General features: G+C 41.9%; 1 protein-coding gene across 2 annotated transcripts in view; it reads left to right on the forward strand.

Annotated features, from left to right (window-relative positions):
* The window catches only part of CDYL2 (chromodomain Y like 2), a 234,434-nt gene that overhangs the window by 53,447 nt on the left and 155,041 nt on the right, over positions 1 to 25,946 (forward strand). Inside the window, exon 1 of one of the 2 annotated variants that reach the window (XM_041771777.1) lies at positions 17,201 to 17,584. The exons of the other annotated variant lie outside the window; for it this stretch is intronic. Within the exon in view, the coding sequence (XP_041627711.1) occupies positions 17,561 to 17,584 (24 nt within the window). The 5' untranslated portion in view covers positions 17,201 to 17,560. Of the gene's footprint in view, positions 1 to 17,200; positions 17,585 to 25,946 lie in introns of those variants that run through there. 2 annotated transcript variants of the gene reach the window in all.

Here is a 25,946-nt window from a genome sequence, read left to right on the forward strand (position 1 = left end):
TAGGACAGAATTTTACATTCCATGAAGGGGAGACATCAGTATCTAACTCCCTAGTTATGAAGTTGTATAGGGGAGGAAAACTGTCATAACATGAAATGTTCACAGATGAATTAATCACTTATGAAATTGGTTTCATCCTAAAGGTCTCTTCACTAGTAAGACTAGGGTCTTTACCTGTCTAACTGGTCAGATCTCTTTGTCCAGTCACCTCTAGCTGGTTTGATTGTAGGATGTTTTCCTGACAAAACAAAGCAATCTTTTATCTTTGATTAAAAACAGAGCCTGTAGAATTTTGTAAGCTTGAGGGTGATATTGGAGAACTATTGGAATCACTCAGATTTCTTCAACAACTAAGGATGGGGTGCAATGCAAGAGAATAAAGAGGAAGCTACAAGGTGATGACATGACAGCTTCAGAGGAGAAATATCTAAATAGAAAAACATGGGATGGATCTTTGGAAGACTGATAAAGCTTTGGTCTTTCCTTTCATAAAACCAATCTTTTTATTGTTCAAACATGAAGGATGTTATATGAGATCCCAAATTTTCTCAGAACAAATATGCCAAAATCAATATTTTTGTTCTTTAATTTCATTAAATGGGCAATAAAATAAACTTACCTTGACATTTTTTGGTTTCATTTTTCAAGATGAAGTTTCACTTGAGTTTTTATTCAATGCTTGTGAAATTTCGAACTTCCTTTTAAAGGGATTTACTTTTTTCTTTTTTTTTTTAAGATTTTTAAATTTATTCATGAGAGACAGAGAGAGAGAGGCACACACATAGGCAGAGAGAGAAGCAGGCTCCATGCAGGGAGCACAGTGTGGGACTCGATCCTGGGACTCGATATTGGGACTTGATCCTGGGCCTTGATCCTGGGCCTCCAGGATCATGCCCTGGGCAGATTGCAGGTTCTCAACCGCTGAGCCACCCAGGCATCCCTAAAAGGATTTACTTTAAAAGGATTATTCTCAGGATCAATTATTCTCAGGTATTGTCTGTTATTAACATGTAATTGTATTGAATTTTTCATTTTTATGTGTTCTATATCAGTTTTCTATTGTCAGGAAAATGTGCTCTCTCATTATCCCATTTAAAAAATTAAACTTATTAATTTTATAATTTAGATTGTATCTTTATTTTTTGTCTGATTTATCTTCTATTAATAATAATGGTATGTTGACGTTTCACAAAATCACAGTATTTGTGCTAGTTTTCTTTGTATTTCTAACAGTTTTTTCTTTATATATCTAAATGGAATATTGTAAGGAACAGAGCAACTCAAAAAAGTGATATGTATTATTTTGAATTGTAGTAGTATTGAGCAATGTTTCATGTGAATTTTTTTTATCCCTGAAAAGCTGTGGGAATTGATAAGTACTTGCTGACTATTGCACTGTATCTTCTTCATTTGGAATGATGTCCATTTGTATGATAAAGTGTCTCCCCCACCTTTTTTTCATTTAATTCTCTTGCCTAGATTTATTTCCCCTCTAGTATTCATTTTATATTTTTACCATGCCTTCTTGTATTCTCTTATTTTTAAAACGTTATATCACATATATATGTTGTATCACATGTATATACATTTCATGAAAAATGTGGGTTTTGGCTTAACATGTTTTGGGGGCCTGATTTAAGAGTTTAAGGCATGAATCCACATTCACTTTGGTCATTATAGTAAATATGATTACTGTAACCTTAACTCATGTGTTTTATCTTATGCACTTCCCTAATATCTCCTTTATTTTCTATCTTATGTTGTGTGGATTATATTGACTTTACTGTTATATTTGTCTGTGTTTTAGAAGCTAATAGATTGTGTGAATTCCAGCTAATAGATTGTGGTTATCTTCAGTGTTTCAAATTTATTCTCTGGTTGTTTTTTTCTAATTGCAGGGTCAGGAGCAAAGGAATATCTTTGGGCTTCCCAACCTTCCAGCTCCCATTTGAGACAAAGTATTTAGCATAGTTTACTTCCCCTTTCTTCACAGGTTTTAGTACCAGATATTATTACATTGTGACTTTTACATTCACTTTCAGTTTTAAAACTATATTTAAAACAGCTATTTGGACTTAACTATGTTGAATGATTTCAGTGTTTATTGCTGGGTTCTTTATGGTTGCTCCGTTCCTGAGGCTTTTATTTTAATTACAGTAGTATATAGTATATAATAGTAATATTATATACTTAATATTAATACTTAATTAGTATGTAATTAAGTATTTTTTCAACAAAAGTATATTTTCTGGGTTCTTGTTTATATGAGAGTATTATTGTGTTACCTTTACTTGTAAATGACTATTTTCTTTGTATAAAATGGTTAACATGTTAGATGTTTATAAAGTGGCAAGTCTTAAGCTCACCACTGTTTTCTTCTATTATATCTCCAGTTTTCCTTCTGTTCTAGTTTTCCAGTTCTTCAGTTGTACTTTTTATTTATTTTTATTTTTTTATTTATTTTAAATTATTTTTTTTCCAGTGGTACTTTTTAAACATCATCTTTGTTCTCCATTTTCCCATGGTTATCACATTTTCTCTTTTCATTTTAATCCTTTGTCCCTTTATTTTAGATTCTGAGAGGTATTCCTAAGTTTGCTATCGACCACATAGTGTACTTTATTGTCTGTAATGCTGATTCTCATTCTACTACATTTTGAGTTTCCTTAAATCACTCATCTTCCTTTGCCTATTCATCTTGATCATTTCTTATGACATGCTGATCATTATTTATAGAACCTATTATTTTTTGTCCTTTTTTGAGAATCCTAACCAGGTTCTTAAATTTTTCTTCTGGATTTTGGAGTAGCTTATCTTCAGAGGCAGATTCTTCCCTAGATTCCTCTTAAAATGTTTGTTTAGGTATGCCTTTCCCTCAGATAAATTCACTGCTTTCTCTCTTACTTGGTGATAAATAAGAGTGAAATCACTGTCTTATGGACATCTATTCAGAAAAATGTAATATTTCACTTTTCCCTTAAGAGAAAAATATTCCTCCACTTAGTATATATTTTTAGCTATGTGGTAATTGAAATTAATACAATATTTTTCTACAGAAAAAACTTGGCTTTCCTCCTATCTATCCTGCAGAGATAATTTCTAAAAATGCTTTTATTGTATTTTATTACAGAACCTTGCTTTAAAAAATAACCTTGCTTTATTTCTTAGGATACTTTTACAGAAAAATTATAAAGATGGTACAGAGAGTTTCCATATACTTATCACTCAATATCCCCTATTATTAACACTTTACATTAGTATGGTGCATTTATCACAATTAGTGATCAACACTGATACATAATTATTAACTAAAAGGCCATAATTTATTTACATTACCTTAATTTGTACCTAATGTTATTTCTCCCATTCCAAGATACCATCCAGGGTACCACATTACATTTAGTCATCAAGTCTTAGACTCCTCTCTTGGCTGTGACATTTTTTCAGACTTTTGTTGTTTTTGATGAGTTTTTGAGGAGTAGTTGTGGGATATTTTGTAGAATGTCCCTTGGGTGGGATTTGTCTGATGCTATTCTCTTGATTAGACTGGCATCATGGGATTTTGAGAAATTCACAGGGCTAACATACCATTTTCATCACATCATATCAAGGGTGCATACTGTCAGGATGACTTACCATTCTTTATCTTGGTCTTTATTACCTGGCTGAGGTTGTGTTTGTCAGGTTTCTCCACTGTAAAATTACTCTCCCCTCCTGCTTTCCACACTGTGCACTTCTGGAAGGAACTGACTATATGTAGCCTATAGCTAAGGAGTGGGAGTCATGCTTTACCTCCATGAGCGGGGTGTATCTACATACATTATTTAGAATACCTCTGCAAAAGAAATTTGTCTCTTTTTACCCATTTATTTATTCAATAATTTGTTTATACCAGTACTGACTCATGAATATTTATTTTATACTTTGGATATAATCCGATACTACTTCATTTTTTTTCATTGCTCAGACCATTCCAGCTTCAGCCATTGGGAGCTTTTTTCTGTTGGCTTCCTTGACACTCTCATTATTATGAGCTTATTTATTAATTTTTAGCACTTCCTTATTTATTGATACTATAAGATTATTCCAGGCTAATTTTGTGTATTTCCGGTCTTAGTCCCAGAATCAGCCATTCCTCTAAAAAGTCCTATTATTTTATTGAGGAATGGTATTAGAAACCAAGATCTGGGCATTTGGTGTGCTCGACGCTACTGAGGTATCATTACTTCTAGACCCTCTCAGATGACAAAGCAAGGAGATTTATGTGTATACTAACCTGTGCATAAACCTACATCTATAAATATCTCTCTGTGTAACTACTTGTATTTATATCAAGTTAAACATGAGTCCATACTGATGTCTCCAACTTTAGCTCATTACTATACAAATCATTCTAGCCTCTTCCCATTGTTGCTCTGTAAACTCCCACTCCAGAACCTTGCTTTACTTTTAAAATAACATTTTATTTTAAAAAGTCCTGATACTATAAATATGCCTGTTTATGTGTGTGTATAATACATACTCATTGTAGAACATTGAGAAAATTCAACAATGTCTATGGAAGAACGTCCAACTCTCCTATATTCAATCACTGTTAACATTTTACTCCTCTCACATACAATTTTATGAACAAAACTGTAATCACATCAGATATACTATTTTGTGATCTGCCTTTTTCACTCAACTTTTCCACCATGTCATAGCTCTTCTTCTTTTTTTTTTTTTCATAACTCTTCTTAAGGTCATGATTTTAATTACCTGTAGAATATTAACCTTTGGACATTTATATTTTAATAGTTTTTGCTGTTTAAATAATGGTAATAAATACCCCTAAAGATGAGTCATGATGCACATACCTGATTCTTATTTAGAATATTTTATGGACGTTAAATTACTGGGCCCTTAGGGTATGACCATTTTAAGGAGAATGATAAACAATGAAAAGTTTTCTTCCAGAAAAGATAGCAGCAATTTAGCTGATATCATTGTTTATGAGCCATTTTCTCTATATCATTAGCAATACTAGGTATTGGAATAATTTTTTAAAATCATCAATTGACGCATCTGGATGGCTCAGTTGGTTAAGCATCTGCCTTTGGTTCAGGTAATGATCCCAGGGTCCTGGAATCAAGCCCCATATCGGGCTCCCTGTTCAGTGGGGAGCCTGCTTCTCCCTCTTCTGTTCCCCCTGCTTGTACTCTCTCTCTCTCTCTTTCAAATAAATCTTTTAAAAAATCATCAGTTAATTAAAATGGCATCTAGCTGGGATTTTTTTTTTTTACCTTGAATTTCTTTTTACTACAAGCATGTTTGGATAGTTTTTTCCTAAGTTAGTTGCTCATTATATTTGTTGGTTTCTTTATTGCCTATTAATACCCTTGCTTATTTTTTTGACTTATTTTTTTCATTGTTTCAAAATAATATTATATTTCAATGCAAATATATATTCAATGTAGAAAACTTTAAAAACAAAGAAAAATACAAAAAATTACCCATGATCTCATCATTTGCTCTGATTTCATTGCTGTTATTTTCATCTTGATGTGTCTATTTACCACTAGAAATCAATATTTTACATTTTATATATGGCTAATTAGAAAAATGGTGCATTGACTCCTTTATTGTAGCCTGATTATTGCTTTGTGTTCTATCATTAATATTTCCTCAACCAACACACAAAGTCCTTTCTACTTAAAAGGAAAGACCTCTTGGGAAAGAGTGTCCATGCATCTATATGTCTTTTCTGCAGTCTTCATCAAAAAGTCTGCCTCCATTCCACAGGTTGATATGGACCCAAATCTGGACCATCTCCTATTTCCATGGCACTATTCTCCATGCCACAGGATTTCTACAGGATTAGTCCTCACCCTACTTCCTGGAATTGTGAGCCACTGTGTTCCCTTGTACTGCTGCTGCTGCTGCTGCTCCTCTCTTAGCCTTGGGGCAAGGGATAGGAGGGATGGCTACTTTCTGCTTTATCACTACATTCCAATCATGTATACAGGCTTGTCTCTGAGTTTTCAATAGCACAATTAAGATACTGCTGTAACATTTCACAAAGCCTGAGTAAAGACCTTGTAATGAAATAAAATAAATTGAACAAAGAGAAAGTTAAAGTCAATTACTGGATTATTCCCTGAGACCAGATATCCAAGTTCCTTCATCTGAGTTCCCACCTGGCACTACCAGGGCCACTTCCTAGAATGGGTAATTCTGGTAGTGGTTCACCTCATTTGCCTCCATTCTCAATGACTTCCTGTAAGGCATTTCTCTTTCATGGAGCCTAAAGTTCTCTCCTCACTGAAAGTACTCATTTGTCATCTCTAGGCTAGTTCCTTACCATGATGATTGACAATTGCAGCAGCCACTTCTTTTAGAAATAGAAATAAACCTAGTGTTCTGCCCACAATGGTGGGCTTGTTTTGGATACCCTTTCTCCCAACATATTATAATGATTAGTACCTTTTTGAAGTCAGGTTATTAAGTATAAAATTAAAATCTCCCTGTAGGCTAGCAGAAAATTAAAAAGATACAGGCATAAAGCTAATCATTGCAGTACAATTTATAATTGCAAGAAGCTTTCCATCAACAGGATGTACAACTATGATACTGACACATAATGGAGCATTATGCAACTATAAAAAGAAAAATTTCAAATAATGCTAAAGAATGATATTCAAGATATAATGCTTAGTTAGAAAAGCAAAGAAGAGAAAAATGTGCATAGTATACTAACATTTGTCTAGGAAATGAGGATATATGAATGTATGTGCATATTTGTTTATATTAAAATTTCAGTAATAAACCATGAAATAAAATGGTTATCTACAAGGGGAAAGAGGGAACAGAGTGGAGAAAAAAACGGTAGAAGCTAGACTTCCCTAAATATACTTTGTTTGTAGATTTAACTTTGGAACCATATAAATATCAGTGACTGGACATCCCTTGTGGCATATATCCTAAGGGCTAAAAGACCTACAAAAAAATTCTAGCTCTGTCCACTGAAAAGACCTAAAAACAATGACCAACTATAGCTACAAGCTGATGTTCACTTCATGGTATCTTAATGCCATTTCTCAGTAAGAAGAACCAGGAATCATTGGTGAAATGGTAGATTCCAGGTCTGGTGTAGGAAGTGGTTAAGATGCCTGAGCATCTTATCAAACCAGAAAGCAAGGATATGTTTGAAGTCTCAAGAACCAACTGGAAGTTGCTCCTCCTGACCAAAAAGGAGCAATCAGATTAATAAGAAGAGGAACAATAGCAATGGGGTGAAACATATTAAATGCTTAATTTCATGCATTTATAATGACACTTAAATACATCATGATCCTTTGGAGATGTTAGAGAATCATGATTTAAAAGACTAATAAATAAAAGGAAAGATTTAAACATTTATCCAGCCTGTCCTGTACAACTGCATCTTAGGACAACCAAAGATTCGATCAGGAAAGATTTTGTATATAAGGAAGAAATGATAGATAATCACCATTTTGCAACACCAATGAAATGGATCTAGGCAAGGATTATCAGTGGCTGCTGAAATCATGAAAGGAAAGATAGATATTATGTGTTTTATGGTGGGAGTGCATAATACCAGCCAATAAGCAATCTTGCCCCCAAAACAAACCCAAACTAGATCTAGATACCCACATGTAGGAAATACTGGGGAGAGAAGCACATGCTAAGTGACACTGCTGACAGATAATCTAGTGTCCCTTAACAACAAAAAGGCAAATAAAATAAAATAAAAAATAAAATAAAATAATAAAAAGAAGGAGATGCCTAAAGGTCAACAAAATTTAAGAGTCATAGCAAACAAATACACATATGGATGTTTGGATCCTGATTTACACAAACCAGTTGTCAAAAAGTATTTATGAGACAGCTGGAGAAATTTGGGCATCAACTGAATATTTGATATCAAGGAATTAGTGTTAATTTAGATGTGCTGGCCGTATTGTGGTTACATTTATGAGAACAGCCCGTATCTTTTAGAGATATGTATTGACACATTTTCAGAAGAAATGATATGGTTGTTTCAAATAATCTAGCATGTGGGGTGAGAAAATGGGGCGATAGAGATACAATAAGAATGACCTTGGACTTTTTTTTTGTTTAAAGATTTGTTTATAAAGGGTTTCAGAAGGGGAGGAGGATGAGGGGGTGGGATGACTGGGTGACAGGCACGAAGGAGGGCATTTGATGGGATGAGCACTGGGTGTTATATGTTGGCAAACTGAATTTAGATAGAAAAATAAAGATTTATTTATTTGAGGAAGAGAGAGAGCATGGGGGAAGGAGCAGAAGGAGGAGGAGGGAACGAATCTCAAGCAGAATCCCCACTGAGTGCAGAGCCTGATGGGAGGCTTAATCTCATGACCTTGAGATCATGACCCCATGATCATGACCTGAGCCAAAACCAAGTTAGTTGTTCAATTGACTGATCCACCCAGATGCCCTTTGGACTGTTGTTTTTGTACCTGGTTAAAGAGTACATGTGGGCTCACATCATTATTTTCTGTCTTTTGCATATGTTTGGAATTTTCATGTTATAAAAGGGTAAAAAAGAAGAGAAAAAGGAAGAGGAAGGGGAGGAGAAATCTTCCTGTAGGGCTTCACCAGTACATTTAGTTGTGCTTCCTTAGGGTTCCTTCATAAGCTTGTGGTGAAGAAGGGTGCACTCAGGTCCTGGGCCTCTATTCTAGTCTTCTGTGGGGGAACTTTGTGAATAAGAACATGCACACTCATCTCTCAAAATATAAGAACAATGCAGCCTAAGTCTATTTAGTTAAAAAAAATGTCCATATAATCTTCAAAGATGCAACTTTACCTATACAAAGATAGGCTTTTACATGATTCCATAGAACTACAATTCTCAAAGAGTGGTCCAGGCAATCCTGGGGCCCCTGAAACCATTTCAGGAATCCATACAGTCAAATTATTTTTATAATAATACTAAGATATATTTGCCTTTTTCACTCAATCTCTCAGGGTACTGGAGACTTTTCTAGAAGTTATATGATTCTAGATAACTTGATTGCTCTGGCAGCTAACAGAGTGTGAGCTTGTGTGTTATTTTTATGTGGTTGAATTCCTGTGTTTTAAAATTTTTCCAACTTAACAAGTCCAAATTCCTTCTTCTTATACAACACACACACATACACACACCCCCTAAAACATTGATATTATTTGCTTCCCAGAATCCACTCACCTCCTACCCTAAGATTTCAAAGTCATAGGACTAATTCTTTATTAAAGCTCAAGGCCAAATACTTGGATTTTTTTCCTCCCCTGATAGTTTCTGCAAAAAGTAACTTTTCCCCAAACACATAATCCACAGGGAGTCTGGGCTACTTTTTGGCCACAGAAGTTTACCTGCCCTTTCCAGAGCATGTCCCCAGGCCATGGCCCTTTCTTCTTGCATCTATAAAATAGGGGACAATGGTTCTTACCTTGTTGAAATGATGAAATGATACAACGTGCCTATAATAACTGAGTTCTGCCTACATTGACTAGAAAAAAATGACCGCTCACTCCATTACCTGAAATCACTGGAGATCATGAATGGCTCAACACTTTACTTTTCCCTTCCTTAAGGTCTTTCAAAGAATATCTTGGTTTTCTGGAAGGTCCTTTGTTTTTTCTCTCCTTCCTTCATTTCTCAGCCCCTTTCCCAACCCCAATATCTGTGGTCTTTTTCACCCCTCAGTCCTTATCCCAGATTCACCCCCTATTCTTAATGTCCTGTTACCATTATGCTGGGACAACAGCGGTCCTTACAGTGTGTAGAGGAAGCAAGAAAGAGGTGAAGGAAACAGGATGGTCATGTAGCCCAAAGTAGTTGCTCATGAGTGGTTAGCCTTCCTTACTGACTGCCCCATCAGAGAATCCTTACTCCATCAATTTTTGTTTCCATCCATTGAACAACACCTCTGTTTCTATCACCTCCAACCCAACCTTCCTGTTACCACACCGATCATTCTGTCATCATGATCACTTCCATACATATACTTTTTAACTCCGTTTCCCCTCTCTCCTTCCATTGAACACACATAGCTCATCCCATTAATCCCAACCTGGGTTAAACCCAACACCCAGCTTGCCCCTGAGCAACTGAATGTGACTGGATAAATCATTGCCATGCTTACTGGTCTGATTAACTTATGAATACAAATATCCAATAGACTTTCAGTACCACCACTCTATTTTCCTAGTCACTCCACTCTTCTCTCTGACTTGACTTCACATATTTTAAAATCTGTCCTCAAACATCAAACACTAGAAAAGCCATACATTTATCCTCTAAATCTGGGTACCCTTGGGAGTGAAAGAGGGTGCTATTAATAGATTTGGGAGACAACAGGCTAAACCAGTGTTGTTCCAGGTAAATCACATTCTCCCATCTGATATTTTTCCTTTCTCCTCACTTTCATCTGGTAATTTCATGGCCTATCTCATGGAGAATACAGAAATAATAGAAGTGAATTCCAAACCTGACAACAACTTCCATCTGTAATTGTGTGCTTGGCCTTCCTTCCTTGCTCTTCCAGTGGATGGTGAATTAGTTTCCTGTGGCTACCATGATAACGTACTGTAAACTTGATGGCTAAAAACAACCAAAATGTATTCTTTCACAGTTCTGAAAGCTAGAAGCCTAAAATCAAGGTGTTGGGAGGCCACACTTCCTCCAAGAGCTCAATTCTTCCCACTTTTTGATGGTTGCTGGAAATCCTTGGCATTTATTGGCTATAAACACATTGCTCCAAACTCTGTTCTCATTGTCACTTTGAGGCATTCTCCTGATATATCCCTGATTTTCTCTTATAAGGACACCAGTTATTGGATTAGGGACAAGCTTTATCCTGTGTGATCTCATCCTTAACTAACTACATCTCCAAGAAAGGCACATTTGAGGGCTCCAGGTGGACATGAATTTTAGGGGGACACTATTCAACCCAGCACAGATGGACTTCCAAGTCTAACCCCTCCACTTCAGCTGTCTGCATCCCCTCCCCATTGGCCTTTCAAAGACTGTTCCAGCAGTTCTCTCTTCTCTCTGCTGCCTGACCGTTTGCTCCTCTTTAGTGTATCATTCCTATCATGGCACAGACATGCTGTCATATTGTCTATATTAAAAACCCTTCCCACATGCAGGGCTCCCCTCCATCTACTGACCCACTTCTCTGCTCTTTATAGCAAAAGGCCTTGAATGAGTCACCTCTGCTTACCATCTGCACTTCCTCTCTGCCTAAATTCTCTTTAATTCACTTTGGTCTAAGTTTCAACGTTACCACTCCACTACAACTAGTCCTGTCAGGGTCACCAGAGATTTCCATGCTGCCAGGTCCCATGGTCAGTCCTCTTCTCACCCAACCTCCCATCGACATTTAATGAGCAGTGCTATCTCTCATTTGGACTGGGGACACAATATTCTCTCGGTTCCCTCCTATTTTAATCCCCCCATTCTCAGACTCCTTTACTGGCTCCTCATCTTCTTCTTCCTGGCCTCTAAATGCCAAATGGCTCTAGGCCCTCTTCTCTTTCTCTTTGCCCACTTCACCAGTGACCATCACTAGTCCCTTTACTTGCCATTGGTATGCTGATCACTCCTGCCACATGTCCAGTCTGAGTTCCGGACTCACATATTCAATACCCTTTCATCTTTACTTGCACATCTAATACACATCTCAAGATTAGCACATCTGAGAACTGAGCCATCGATTTACCCCTACCCAGCATTTATGCCACCTCCAGAATGCACCACTCCTCATTTCCCTCACCTCAGTAAATGTAACCTCCATTCTTCCAGACCCTCAGACCAAAAACTTGGGGTTCTGCTTCTACACATATCTCCCTGTGTTCCCCCAGTCCAATCACTCCCCTTCATGTTGATGCCATCCTTCTTAGGCCACATCACTAGGGTCTTACACCTGGACTTCTGTAATGGCATCCAGCATCCCTTTCATCTCTGTCCATTCCATTCTCCACCCAGGAGCCAATCCAATTATGTCACTGTCTTCTTCAAAGCTTCCCCACTGACCTCTCATATCACTTAAAGTGGAATCCAAATTCTTTGCCTACAAGTCCCAACACATACCTGGACCTAGGTTAGCTCCCTGACTTCCCTCTTCCTATGCTCCCTCAGCTTTACCTATATTGGCTTAATTGCGGAACCTTGAACATACCAAGTTCTTCAGCCTCAGGACTTTGCCTTTGCTGTTTTCTCCCTCTGACATTCTCTGCCCTCTGATTTGATTGGTGTTCTCACTTTGTTCAGGTTTTAGCTCAAATGTCATCACCTTAACCAGGTCTTGCCTAACCATGTGATCTAAACCAATTCCCCCCTCCTGGCGCTTGTATACACTCATCTCAGTTCCTCTCTATCTTCTTACCTAGCTTCAGTTTTCTTTATACTTCTTATCAATACCTGAAATGATACTATATATTCATTTTGTTTTCCTTGTCCCTCTCCTCCACCATACTGTAAACATTGTGAGGGCAAGGCATTATTTGTTATGTTCAGTAAGAATAATACCTAGCATGTTGTACTGAATAAGTATGATGTTACTTCAATTATTATTACTGAAGTAAAGTATTTTTAAATTAATGCTAAAAATAAAGTTTAATTAGTAACAACAGTTTCTGTATGCCTTGAGAAAAATATTAATTTTGAAGGTTTTATTTAATAGCTTTCTATAGGAATCTTGAACATTCAAGGACATAAGTGATACATATTGAGTTTGAAGCTAGTGTTGGTAGTTTTAATAGTAATTATAACAAATACCATTATTCAGCCCTTATTACAGTGACAGGTGCTTTGTATGGATTATCTCATCTAATTCTTAAAACAACTCTATGGGGGTATTTATCACTTTGATTTACAGATGTGGTGTAGTAGTTTAAAAATATGTCCACAAATTCTTTGATAGCTCTCCCTTTAAAAAGTGGGAGCTAATTTGCCTCCTCTTGAGTGGGGATTAGGCTTGGTGGTTTAGTTCTAAAGAATAAAATGCAGTGGAAGTGACAGTGCTTGGTTTCTAAGATTAGATGGTCAAAGCCATTGTGACTTCCTCCTTGTTCTTTCTCTTGGATCATCCAATCTAGGTCTTAGTTTTCTCATCTTTAACATGGGGGGCATGGACCTGACTTCCCCAGTCACACAGTCTGAATGTGCTATAAAATGCCTCTGCATCAAATAACTTTAGCATGGACCAACACATCAGATTAATTAGGGACTTTGTGCTAGAAAGAGCTGAAGCTTTGACAGTTTTGCTCTATTTTGTTGGATTTGAGGGACTAGAATAGAATGGCATGAAGTCACTCAGGCAAGTCTATGAAGTGATCTTCATGGCTAGGAGCTGAAGCCCCCTGCCAATCAGCTATGTGTGCATGATCTTGGAGGTTGAACCTCCAGACTCAGTCAAACCTTCAAACAACTGCAGTCCTAGCCAAAATTTTAACTGTAACCCTGTAAGAGACTAGAAGTCAGAACCAGCCAGCTAAGCTGCTCCTGAATCTCTAACACACAGATATTATGAGATAAGAAATACCTTTTGTTTTAAGCCACCAAATTTTGGGGATAATTGTGTGGCAAGAAATAACAAATACATTTGAAAATGGAAGGACAGGGTAGTTAAGTCAAAAACCTCACAGCATATAGTTAGTAGTGATGATGCAAGAATTGGAACCTAGGCATTCTGACTCTACATGCTCAACTACCATACTATACAGGAGGTCAAGATCATGTCTCAAGTAGTTGCCACTTTCTAATCCACTGTCAGGGTAGTAAATACAATCTGTCTTTGCCTATTAAACTGGCGGGTTTTGCTCCATCGCAAGGTCATGTTCTAGGCAGCCACTGCTCTTGCTTCTAAGTCCTCATTCTACCCCAGGTTTGTTCCACCATATGGTGGGTATCTATCTTCCCAGTATGCCTTCTCCCATTCCTTTGGGTTTATGCTCATTCCCACTTCCACTCATGTAATTTTGGTAAAGCTGCGAATTACTGTACTCTTCTTGCCCTATAGGTGGGTGTGTGACTTAAGTTGGCCAATCATAGAGTACTATCAGTGACTGAGTACAATAATAGAGCCAGAATAAGAGCATATGATCTACAATCAGCCAAGCAGAGTCTTTCCCTGGGAATCGAATCATGTATCAAATCATATCATATCATATCATGTCATTTGAGACCTTGAATCCAGCCAACCCTGAGAGCAATTCCATCCTTTTCTAATCTATGTGAGTCAATACATTCTTTGTTTTAAATCAGCCTGAGTTGAGTTTTATCACTTGTCCTTAAGTTATGGCTAGTATGAAGAGTCTATCTATCCCAGTTTTTGGACTATGGTAGGTATCTCCCATTCTCCATAAGCAACAATGTTTCTATGTGACCCAAAGAGTCTGGGGCAGAACTGTCCATTGGTTGGGTCAATCTTCTCACAGAGGATGAAGAACCTTCCCTTCATCCTTCAGGAAGCATCTGGCTTTTCTGGAAGCTAGTGATGGTTGGAGGCAAGCTCAGAATAGAACAATGTTATGACGGATGGGTAGCTCACTCAGTTTAAAACCTTAGTCATCTCTGTATCCTTTCTTTCCTTAGTTGCTCACCTCTCCCCCAACTCTCAATATACACACACATACACATGCACGCTCACACGTGCGTGCACACAGGCACTCACATATCCTGTTAGTCATCAAGTGCTGTTGATTTGGATCAAATGCTCTATGGAAGTAAGTGGAGTGACCATAGGAAAGTTGGTGGCTGGTGGGGTTCTTCATTGCAAATCCAGTTTTTCTTCTTCATTTCCATTGCCACCTCTGTGGACCACTGCAATTATTCTCCCTGACTCTAACCTCAACCCCTGAAGTCCATTTCTCCTATTTCTTCTAGAATTAGTTTTCTAAAGCACATTTCGATTGGTACATGCTTTTGATGGATTTAAGTCTTCTCCAGTTTTTCATTTCTGACTTGCTAAATTGCAAACCATTCAAGACTCTCTATGAACTGACCTACATTTGCTATCCAATGTCTTATGACCTCCATGGATCAATCTTCTAATCTTCTAGCACCCCTCTCATTGTAGTACCACCTAACACCTACTCTTACCCCTTTCCCAAATTAAAATACTGTCCCTCTTTCCCATGAGTCTTCAAGATGCTTTCGATTATGCCTCCTTCATAAAATATTCCCTGAGCATGCTAATCCACAGTGAATATCCTCTTCTGTGAACTCTGTAACAGTTGTCTGGACAAGGTTTTTTTCAAAGCGTGCTCACATTCCTCAGGAGTATTTGGCCAGTACAAGTCAAGTTTTTGGTGTTTTTATAAAACTACTGATTATATATTCAAATTTGTCTGAGCAGATTATTTCCAAACCCAGGTTCTTTCTTGTCTTCTACTTCCAAATTACATTCTTATGCTATGATGGTGGATTTGTTCTCAAGTACAAATTAAGGATCATTAAAATTTGTGACCTACAGATTGAGAACTGTTTATTATTAATATTATTTAAAACCATAACTATTGGTAAAATAGTTATGAAAAGGGGAGAGGATTGCCATAACAATTCCTACAGTTTTTTTTTCCTACGGTTTTTAATTCAAATATACTTTGTTATTTCTACACATTCACCCTCCCCCCCCCATTGTTTTAATATGAGATTTTAACTAGAAATTGGTATAAAATCTGTTGTATTGGCATAGCCTGACAAACATTCATTGTGTACTCACTCTCTGCCAGGAATAGTGATAGATGCTTGTGATACAAAGATAAACAAGCCCCTGCAGGAAGAGGAAGAGTTGTCCAGATGGATTCCATGTGGAAGGACATTCTAGGCAGAGGGAACAGCATATGCAAACTCATGTGTCCTAGAATGAGCCAGATATGAAAACTCTGTGGTTCAGATTCTAAGCATTTTTTTTTTAAATTAAAAAATTTGGTGACTTTTTAAAAGTTTGACAGCCTCTAGATTAAACCCGTTCTCTTTGTCATACACTCTCCTCCACCATCTTTCTCTCCACAAGGGCAGTTCAGGGTCTAGATTCAGACACAAGTAACCTTTATTGGGTTCCACTGCTATAGGCCACTTCATATATACATAGATCTCTATTAAATTCTTACATCATTTTAGGTGTTTATCACCACCTCCAATTTAGAGATGAGTAAAGTGACTTGTCCAAAGTCTCACAAATAGGAAATGAAGGATGTGAGTAATGTCCACTTCTCATCTGGAGAAAGTGACCAATTGGGCATTTGGGGGTTGGGATGGGGAAGGGCTTCCTCCCCAGTTCAGAAGCCTGTCTTCCCAGGTTATGAATTAATCCTATCACTTACAGAGAGAAACCTTTAATCGGAAGGGTGACCATTTATCCAGGATCTTGGTAGGAAGCGTTTGTACTTGAGACAACTTCTCCAGTTCTTTGAGCTATGGAGTTTGGCACATAGTAGGAACTCCTTTTTGCTGAATCCTGCTCACGAGCCTGTGGCTAGTCTCTCCTCTTGGATTCAGAGTCCCAGTCGTGCCTGTGTTGGGACACTGTGTAGTGTTGGAAGATGTTTGAGTAGTGGACGAGTGAATCAATGGGGGCACGGGGGGGGGGGGGGAAGGGGAGCGGGGACACGGGGGCCGCTGTTGATGGGAGGCCACGCCTGGCCCTAAAGACTTCCCGGGGTTCATGGGGTGCCCTGTTGGGGCCTCCGTGTGGGCCAGGTCATTCCTCCTCCCTGGGGCCTCCACGTCTACACCAACCAGACTGGAGGGAGAGGGAGGGGCTGCGCAGCCCCGAGGGGCCCGGTCTCCTAGCACATCATCGCCCACTCCCTCCCTGGGTGCGCAGGGGTGGGGGGAGGGGGCGGACGAGGCGAGGTCCCCGGCCCCTGCGACCTGACGCCGCAGCTCTCTACCTGCCTCCCCGGCCGCCCCTTCGCAGCCCGGGGCCGGTCGGGTGCGCCCGGAGGGCACCTGGCCCGCCGCCCCCGCGGGGCCCCGCCGCCGCCTCCGGAGCCGGCCCGCGGCGGCGGGGCGGGCCCGGGCGCTCCGCGACTCCGGGACCGGTCCCCCGGGGCGCGGCCGGGCGGGCGCCCCCGCCCCCCCTCCCCGGGGGCCGGGCCGGGCTCCCGGGGGGCGGGGACTCGCCCAGTGGCAGCAGCGTCCGGGCCGGCGGCGGGCGCGGGGCGGCTTCCTGCAGGCGGCGCCGGGGCGAGCCGTTGCCCGCTGCAGCCACCGCCGCCGGGTCGCCGGGTCGCCGGGTCGCGGGGGCCGCGGCGCTCGGGCCGCGTCGGTGCCTCCCGGGCGCGCTGCGCGGCCGTCGCTGCTGCCCGCGCTCGTGCCGCCGCCGCCGCCGCCGCCGCCGGTTACGCCAGCCCCGCCGCCGCCCGCTCTGATTCTGCGCATAGGCAGCCCCCAAGCCTGTCATTCTGCAAAAACACAGTTTACTCAACACACCACACACTCACACACGCGCGCACACACGCGCACTGGCCCCCGCGCGCACCCGCACGGAGGGCGCGAGCGAGCAGACGCGCACACCCGGCGAGCCAAGTTCCGCAGCCTGGCATGGCTTCTGGGGACCTTTACGAGGTACGGGGACGCGGGGGCGCGGCCGGCCCGGCCCGCGGGCGGCGGGCGGCGGCGGCGGCGGCGGCGGCGGCGGCGGGGACCGGGCCGGGGCCGGGGCCGGGGCCGGGGCCGGGGCCGGGCGCGAGCCGGAGTTGCCGAGCCCGCGGCGGCGGCGGCGGCGGCGGCGGCGGCGGCGGCGGCGGCCGGAGGGCGGCGGGGGCCGGGCGCGCCTCCCGCCTCCCGCCCGCCGCCCGCCGCCCGCCGCCCGCCCTCCCGCGGCGCCCGCGCCCGCTCCCTCTTTCTCTTTCTCTCGCACACACACTCTCTTACTCCATCTACTTTGCGGCCTTGGAGGGGAAGGAGGAAGCCGGGCGGAGCCGGGCGGGGGAGGTAGCGGTCCCGGGGAGGTGTTTCTCGCCCGACGAGCCGCCTCGAGTGCAGAAAGTACAGGTAAAAGTCGGCGCCGGACGTGCCGGGAGCGCGGGGGCCGCGCGGCGGCCGGCGGGGTGCGGGGCGGGGGTGCGCGGCCCGGGCTGGGCCGGGGGCGCGGGAGGGGAGGGAGCGGAGGGGAGGGCAGGGCAGGGCAGGGGAGGGGAGGGGAGGGGAGGGGGGCGGGCGTGGGAGCGCAGCCCAGCCCCGGCGCGGCGCGGCGCGGGGAGACGGCGAGGGGGGCGCCTGGCCGGGGCTCGGGACACGCGCCTGACCGCCCCCCGGGGCCGCCGCCCCCCGCCCCCCACCTGCTGCCCCCTCCGCCGGCTCGGAAGCCCTCCCGGCCCGGCGTGGGGGCGGTCCTTGCGGGTGCCGTGCTCGCCGGGGGCGAGAGGGGGCGCTGCCGAGGGCCCCGTGTGCGAGGGAGGAGGACATGCAAGTCGGAGGTGGGCGGTAACGTGTTGCTGGAGGACCTGGCATGGGAGCCCCGCTTCCGACACGCGGCATCACCCTCCGTGGCCACCTGCCTCCGGGCCCACCCCGCCCCGCCCAGGTGGTGGCCAGCCCCGGAGACTTTGAAGGCGTCTCCAAAGTGGTCAAGGAAGTCATTAGTCTGGCATCCGTGAGACAATGGAGGGAGCAATAGCCGCGGCCTCCAGGAGCTGGGGTCTAGCTGGCTCCGGGCACAGCCGCTCCGGCGTCCAGGGTTCCTGGCAAGTGGGCACAAGGAGAAGCAAGCCCCGCGCCCCGGGGAGAGCGCCCCCGGGGCGGTGTTGGCCCTAGGATGGGAGTCGGAGTCGGGAAGCCAAGACCCCAGAAGGCCCCGCGGATCCTCCAGGAAGCCGACAGGAGCGCCCAGCCTGGACCTGCGCTCCTCCAGCAAATAAGTCCGTGACCCCGGCCCTGCTTGTCAAGGCCCCTGACTACGCGGACATGAGCACCCCAAAAGGGTGGAGTTAACCGAACGGGGAAGAGACTGCAGGGGTGATTCACCTACATAAGGTTTTTCCTGTGGGCCCTCTGGGCGGCTGAGAATCTTTTCAGGTGGTAGATTTGCAGGCTGTAGTGAGAGAAGAAGAATGGAGAACAGGCAAGTTACCTTGGCTTCCTGTGTCACTGGAGCCTCTCGGATGATGCTGGACTTGAGGAGGCCTGATCATGGGCCTCTGCTATCCAGCGGGCTCAGGTGGGACCGACGGGTGATCATAGCACCCCTTGAAAGAATGCGGCAAGTTGACCTCTTCTCAACCCCACCGCCTTCCTCATCCTTATGCCAATAAGGAAGGTGAAGTTGGGCGGAAATCTGGTGAAGAACTTTGGCAGATCATGGCCAGTGTGCCACGCAAGCTCTTTGGTCTGTTTCAAGATGGGAGAGCAATGTCTGAAACCAAAAGTTGAAGCTCAGTAAAATGGGAAGTCTGATTGAGCTTTTCCAAGTATAACTAGCACTATTAGGACGTTGGTCAAGAGTAGATACTGTTCAGCGGCAAAGCTCATCTCCTGAGAAGTGTGGATTTTTCTGCCCATTGATTACTGAGTCAACCCAGAGCTGCTCACATTGCCCGGGTGCATTGTGAAGGCATTAAGAGGCCGTATCAGGAGCCGTCAGTATTTCTCCATTTAAAGTTCGGAACTTATGAACCTTCTGGGGATCATTTCTTGTTTAATGTTTACCTGAAACTACCCGCCTTACCATTGGTAATCATAATCTGTTTAGGGGAATTTTCACACTGGCCTTGGAACTGTCTTAGTGCCTCAAGAGTTCTTACTGGAGTTTGATAACAGGACAATAAGAATAATTACTTCTGTCATAGTAGGCAATTGTAGGAGGTGTAAGCTACTTTTCCCGTTGCTGATTATTTGCATCATCATTAGTAAAAGGGCTAAATTGCATTATGTGAATATAACCAATGTTAACATTTTTATGGACTGTGTCTACATTATATAACATACTGAAGAATTTAATTTGTTGTACGAATCTAGCTTTAAAAACCACTAAGTGTTGAGAACTGTACATCAGCATATATATTTCTAACTGTGAAGTTGTTTGTATAAAATCATAGGGTATTGATTTAAGGACAGATCTTGGAATATCTAGTACATTGACCTTGAAAGAAAAAAAAAAGAAGAAAACTCATCTTATTCTCAATTATGGTATTACATTAATTAAATATTATATTCAAGTATGTAGAAGATGGCTTCTTATCACCTCCAACCAATAAACTGTGCCTTGAGTGGGCTAAGAACGATTATATCTGTAATTGATATACTTTACCTCTGTGTCTACTGACATTATCCTTGACCCTTTATAGTGAAGATATGATTTGGATTATAGAGATTCTTCATATTCTCTCCAGTGCTTCAGATAATTAAATTGTAAAGAGTAAACTTTCCTCAGCATTTTTTTTTTTAAAGGAATAGGTACTGCTTTAAAAAATGCCAGAAAATAAAAGCTCTATGCAATGGCACTCTTCAATCATAATGGGGAAATACAGAATCAAGCTCCCTTTCCAAAGTTTTGGATCTTGACAGGTGGTTCTGCTTTGTCTCCCCTATAGAAGAGTTGTTTTCGTCATCTTCTGGTGTATTAACAGTCATCACCTAGGGAAAGGTGATCTTAAATATTGGCTGATCCTCTTAGAGCCAGGTATCTGGATACAAAATGAAATTCTTATCCAGATGCTCTGGTCTACATTCTGTTAAACATAAGAGTCATAAAGTGGCTGTGAGTGGGTCTGGGCTATCTATGTATTTTGCTTTGCCTCCATGGTAGAGAAGAAAAATGGATTTGAGTACCTTTAGATGGTACAGGTGATCTCTAGTTTGTCCTTGTCCCAGGGCTCCCTATTACCGTATACCCATTCTTACATTTACTTATATGGCTCCAGCAAGCATTAGAATTTGTAACCCCAAGAATATAGTGGATCATTCATTAAGATGTTTGGGTATCAGGAAGACATAATCAGAGAATAAGGAGCCCAGTTCTCTTACTTTGCCTCTCTCCTGTCCCTAGCTCCTTGCACATTCAGATACTTGTTGACAGAATCAGTGAACAGAAGACTAAATTAAGTGTATAAAAAGAACCTTGGCTGACCTTTATTATCCTTGTATTGAGTGTTACCTTCTGTTCTCTTTTCCTCCCCAGCTTGTGATCTCTCGGTGGTGGTAACACCATGTGTATGGGTGGCTGTCAGTTCCCTCTGGAAGGAAGTGTGGCCGAGTCCCTTTCCAGAGAGCCAGACTATTATTCATTAGAAGGATTGAATGCAACTAAGTTTTAACCATGTGGCCTTCCATGTGGCTGTTGGGTGGTATTTTACACCCCCCTCCCTTGTGATAGCTGACAATTGTGGAGGAGGTCTCTCTCTACTTCCCTGGTGAAATTGTTCAAGGAAAATGCTCTATATCTGTAGACAAAGTCAGTAGTAGCCAAGATGGACTTGGACAGTCTCTGTGTGTTTGTCAACAGGTCAACAGTTTATTTATACATCCCAGAGTTCTTTTCATAAAAGGATGAAATGTGCCATATGTCTTCTTTGGGGGGGGGGGCGGGGGATGGAAAAGCATGCATGTGTCCATCCATATCTAATGTAAATGTGTGTGTAATTGTATGTTTGTGTGTGTGTGTGTGCATGAAAATATTGCCTTCATTTCATTCCCAGGAAGATAAATGACAATAATAATAGGATAATTTTAGTTTTGTTGAAAGCAATTTACTTTCGTTGAAAATCGACTCTGCTACAGTAATGAACACAGGCATTTCTGCCCTTGTATTCTGCAAAATCACATGCTAAGAATATGGGAAACTGTGGGTTTATGGGAAGAGCGGGACTGAGGCAGACTGTTCAAAACTTACAGAATTTTGTAACCAGAAATAAGCATCTGGCTGGTGTTTGCCCTTAACTGCTCAGTCCTTGATGGCCTTCAGATTGGGCTCCTGCCTCCTCTCTGTAGATTGCAGGGGGCATTTGTTTCTAATAGGTACTGTTTTCATCGAAGTTCAGTCTGGCTCAGGGCATAGGCCTCTTCATTCATCTTTATTGGGAGAAATGTTTTCAGAGTGTCTTTGTCTGTAACTTGCAGCCTCACCAGGCAGGTTAACATAGTGGGAAGCATAGTGGTTCTTGAAGCCATGGTCTGCCACCACTCGTGTTAAAGGAAGGCACTGGAGTGCATTTTCAGCTTTGTTCCAAGGTCTTCATGCGTCACTAAATCTTTCTTTGTGAGGGTGCTTTGCTATGATTGCTTCAGAATATTAACAATCTAGGAAAAATAATGTAAGAATCAACACAACCTACTTGTCACACTGATATCATTTCCCTATTTACCAGTCATACCTGAGATAATTCCTGTCAAATGCGTAGTAGCTGAATAGATGGTTAGTGATATAACTTCGTCTCTGTACCAGTGTTTGAAGAAACAGGTATCTTCAAAGAGGATATATTGGTTGAGTCAAATTGATTTCTTTGGAACATAGTAGGCACCTGGTGAATATTGAATGGAACTATGATTCTCCCATCTTTTGAAAGTTATTTTAAATTATCCCCTGTGGGTAGATATCAGCTTATTTTCAGGTAGACTTTTATGTCAAGTCATTCTTCGTTGCATAAGATCATGTCTTGAGGGACTTACACTGTCCTTGAAAGGAGTTTGTATAGCTCCTTGCAGCCTGACCAATTGCTAAGGAATGGTTCAGGCATGGTAATTACCAAAGATCTTAAGTATTAGAGACATACACATTTAGGTTTCAAAGTTACAGGCCTTTCTGTGTCTCTTGGGTGGTGAAGAGAGGTTTAGGTGTGGCTGAATTCATAGCACCATCTTTGATTTGTTCATTGTATATTACTAGAACACCAGATATATGCCAGGCACTAGGGAATGATGAGATCATGTTTTCCGTAAATCCGTGGTCTAGTGGAGATGTAGTTAAGAAAATAACGCAGTTTACAGTGCAATGGGTAAAAAGTGTTAATACGGGGGAAGGTGGGGTTCTCTGGGAACACGAAGAGGTCAAGCTCTGGGGGAGTAGAAGGCTTCTTAGGAGAAGTGGTAGCCACTGAGGAGAGTAAGGAAATGAGCTGTAGCCACCCTTCATCCCCTCAAATTGAAAGAAAGGCAGGAGTTGAGGGATTTTGGTTTGTTTTTTGTATTGATCTATTAGGTGGGTAGTGGAGCCAGTCATGGAGATAGGGAGGGCAGGAAGAAGCATTAATTGAAAGCAGTGGGTTGGTGGAGATGGCAGTGAGTTCAGCGTGTTTGTGGAATATCGAGGTATAGATACCCATAGCAGTAGTCATGCGAGTCGGAAGCTCAGAAGGAGCACCTGGCATGGGAGATTGGGAATCATTAGTTAAAGCTAGAGGACAGCGTGTAAATGTGAGGAGGGTCCAGTGTTGGAATACTGGAGAAAATGGACATTTAAAGGATGGAAAAAGAGAAAGAAGATTTACAAGGAATGGCAAGAGAGGTAGAAGGAAAAACAAGAGGCTTTGCTGTTATGGAAGGTAGTGGGAAACTGTATTTCAAGAAAGAAAGTATGGTCTACAATGTCCTTTGGATTTAATAACCAGGCAGTCATTGGTAACCTTAGGGAGCATCTGTTCCACAGAGTGTGTTGGTGGGTAAAGGAGGGCCTCATAACAGTGTGATGATGAGCAAGGGGCTGTGGGGGAATGTGGGTATAGAGATATCTTCTCTGGGCAACACTTTTAAGAATCTTGGGTGTGATTGTGTAGAGAGAGTGAATGTGATATCCAGGGGCGACGTGGGAGAATGGATCAGCCATCTCCATTTCCCTGGTTCTGCATATGGCTCTGCTGCTTTGGATGACTTGGATAACAATTGTCATGTAGACAGTGGGTTATGGGACTTGGATTCATAGAAGATGGGATTTTTCCATAAACCCTATAAATTCCTCCCCTGCTGGTAGTTGGGTCTGACAACTTCAGTAGTTTTAGCTGGAGAAAAAAAGTAGGACATATATAATGTAGTGATACAGAACCTTTCTAAAGATCTTGGTCAAGGAAAAGGTCTTGCTAACTTAAGGTCTTCAAGGAGGGATAGTTCTTCATTAAGGCTTTGTCATATCAGCATTCTTCTGAGAGGAGAGAGATGATGGACACATCACTGTGGTACTATAGGTAAATGGACACAATAGTGTTTTTTTTTTTTTTTTTTTTTTTTTTACGATAGTGTTTTTTATGTCAGCTTAGCTGGCTTTAGTCCCTAGTTAGTCTGTCAAACACTCATGTAGGTCTTGCTGTGAGGCTATTTTGTAGATGTGATTAAAGTTCCTAATCAGTTGAATTTACGGGAGATTATTTTAAAGAATCTTGGTGGGCCTGATTCAACAGAACTGAGGCTTACCTGAAGAAGAAAAAAATTCTACCTGTGGATAGCAGAGTTGGGAAGAGTTCCAGCTTGCCCTCCCTCTTGGCCTGCCATGTGGACTTTGGACTTGCCTAGCCACCCCCCCACTCCCACCCCCCCACCACCACATAAGCCAGTTCCTTGCAGTGTATCTCATAATGTATCTTAGTGGTTCTGCTTTCTTGACTGAATCCTGATTGATAAAGTTAGGTTTCCGGTCCACACTCTGCCACTTGCGAACGGCATGCTCCTCCTAGATGTGTCCTTTAGGTTTTTTGAACCTTGATAGCCTCTACTATATAGGGAGATCTCTTTTCTTTGAAATCTCTCCTTCTGATTGTGACTGTTACTTCTTTAAAGAAACCTTACTTATTAGGGAGTGTCATTATCTTGGTTGTTTGCATGTGTGAAGAGCTTTGGGAACCCTGCCAGGCCTTGGTTTCTGGCACACTGGGGCTATTCCTGAGCATGGCACACAGTACCATACCAGGAATTCCCCTACCAAGGGGCCACAACCCTATTCTCAGTTTCTTGATCAGGGAATTTTCTTGTCTGATTTTCATTTCCTTGTCTTCTGGTCTAGTGTTTTAAAAATTGTGTTTCAGCGGGCCTTGCCAATAAGCCATGGAGCTTCTACAAATTTTGGATTTGAATTTTATTTAAAAATAGTCTTTTGTTTAATCATCCACCTATCAAATATTTATTATATGTCAACTGTGTGCCTAGGACCATGCCAGGTACTGGAGCTGCAGCCACAAATGTCTTTTAAACCACTGTTAAGAATGTGATAGTTAAAGGCCTAACACCCACATATGGTTGGTTATATACCACACTTTTAACACATTCGAGTGTTCAGTACATTAAAAGGAACAGCCAGGTCAACTACTTTTTGTGAATAGACCTCAGAATATAGCTTTTCCTGCCATCTCTGGACATATATTTGAGCTTCTGGTAAATGCACTGTTTTAGCAATGCTGTAAATCTGCAGTGTTCTTAAAAAAATTTTGGGCCTGTTTATATCTCCTCACAATTATACAGGCAAATATGCTTTACAGCACAGGGCACCCTACTCAATTAAATACCACTCAAGGTTTAAATGGTGGTAGTTGGTGAATGTTCTAGACATGGTATAGTAATCATTGTGTGATAAAAACTGACCATCTAACGCTTTGCCTCCTTATATTGTGTAAAAAGAGCGTTGGGGTTTATTGAGAGTTCTAGGTCATTCTGCCTTGACTTTTTAATTTGAGGGAAGGGATGTGAGTAGTTGTTATGTGTTAGAGGGTCAGCCACAAAACAAACATTTCCTTTGTTTCTTCTTTCAGACTTCAGAATCCGTTAGGAAGCAGAACACCCTGAGATTACAAGACAAGATCATAAAAACAAAGCAAACCAAACCTGATACCACTTACTACCGCTTTTCTTAGCAAATCAAAGATTGTTCTCCTATTTGCAAGTAAACCAAATGCAAAAATTAATCATGGAGGCTGTAAAGGAAGACAGCTAACAGCCTTGGACCTCACTGAAAAATTTTGTTATTAATCAGAACAGGCATTATTACTCTCATGAGTTAGCTCAGTGATAC

Source organism: Vulpes lagopus, chromosome 10 (genome assembly GCF_018345385.1).
Source record: "Vulpes lagopus strain Blue_001 chromosome 10, ASM1834538v1, whole genome shotgun sequence".
In the NCBI taxonomy this organism is placed as follows: Eukaryota; Metazoa; Chordata; class Mammalia; order Carnivora; family Canidae; genus Vulpes; species Vulpes lagopus.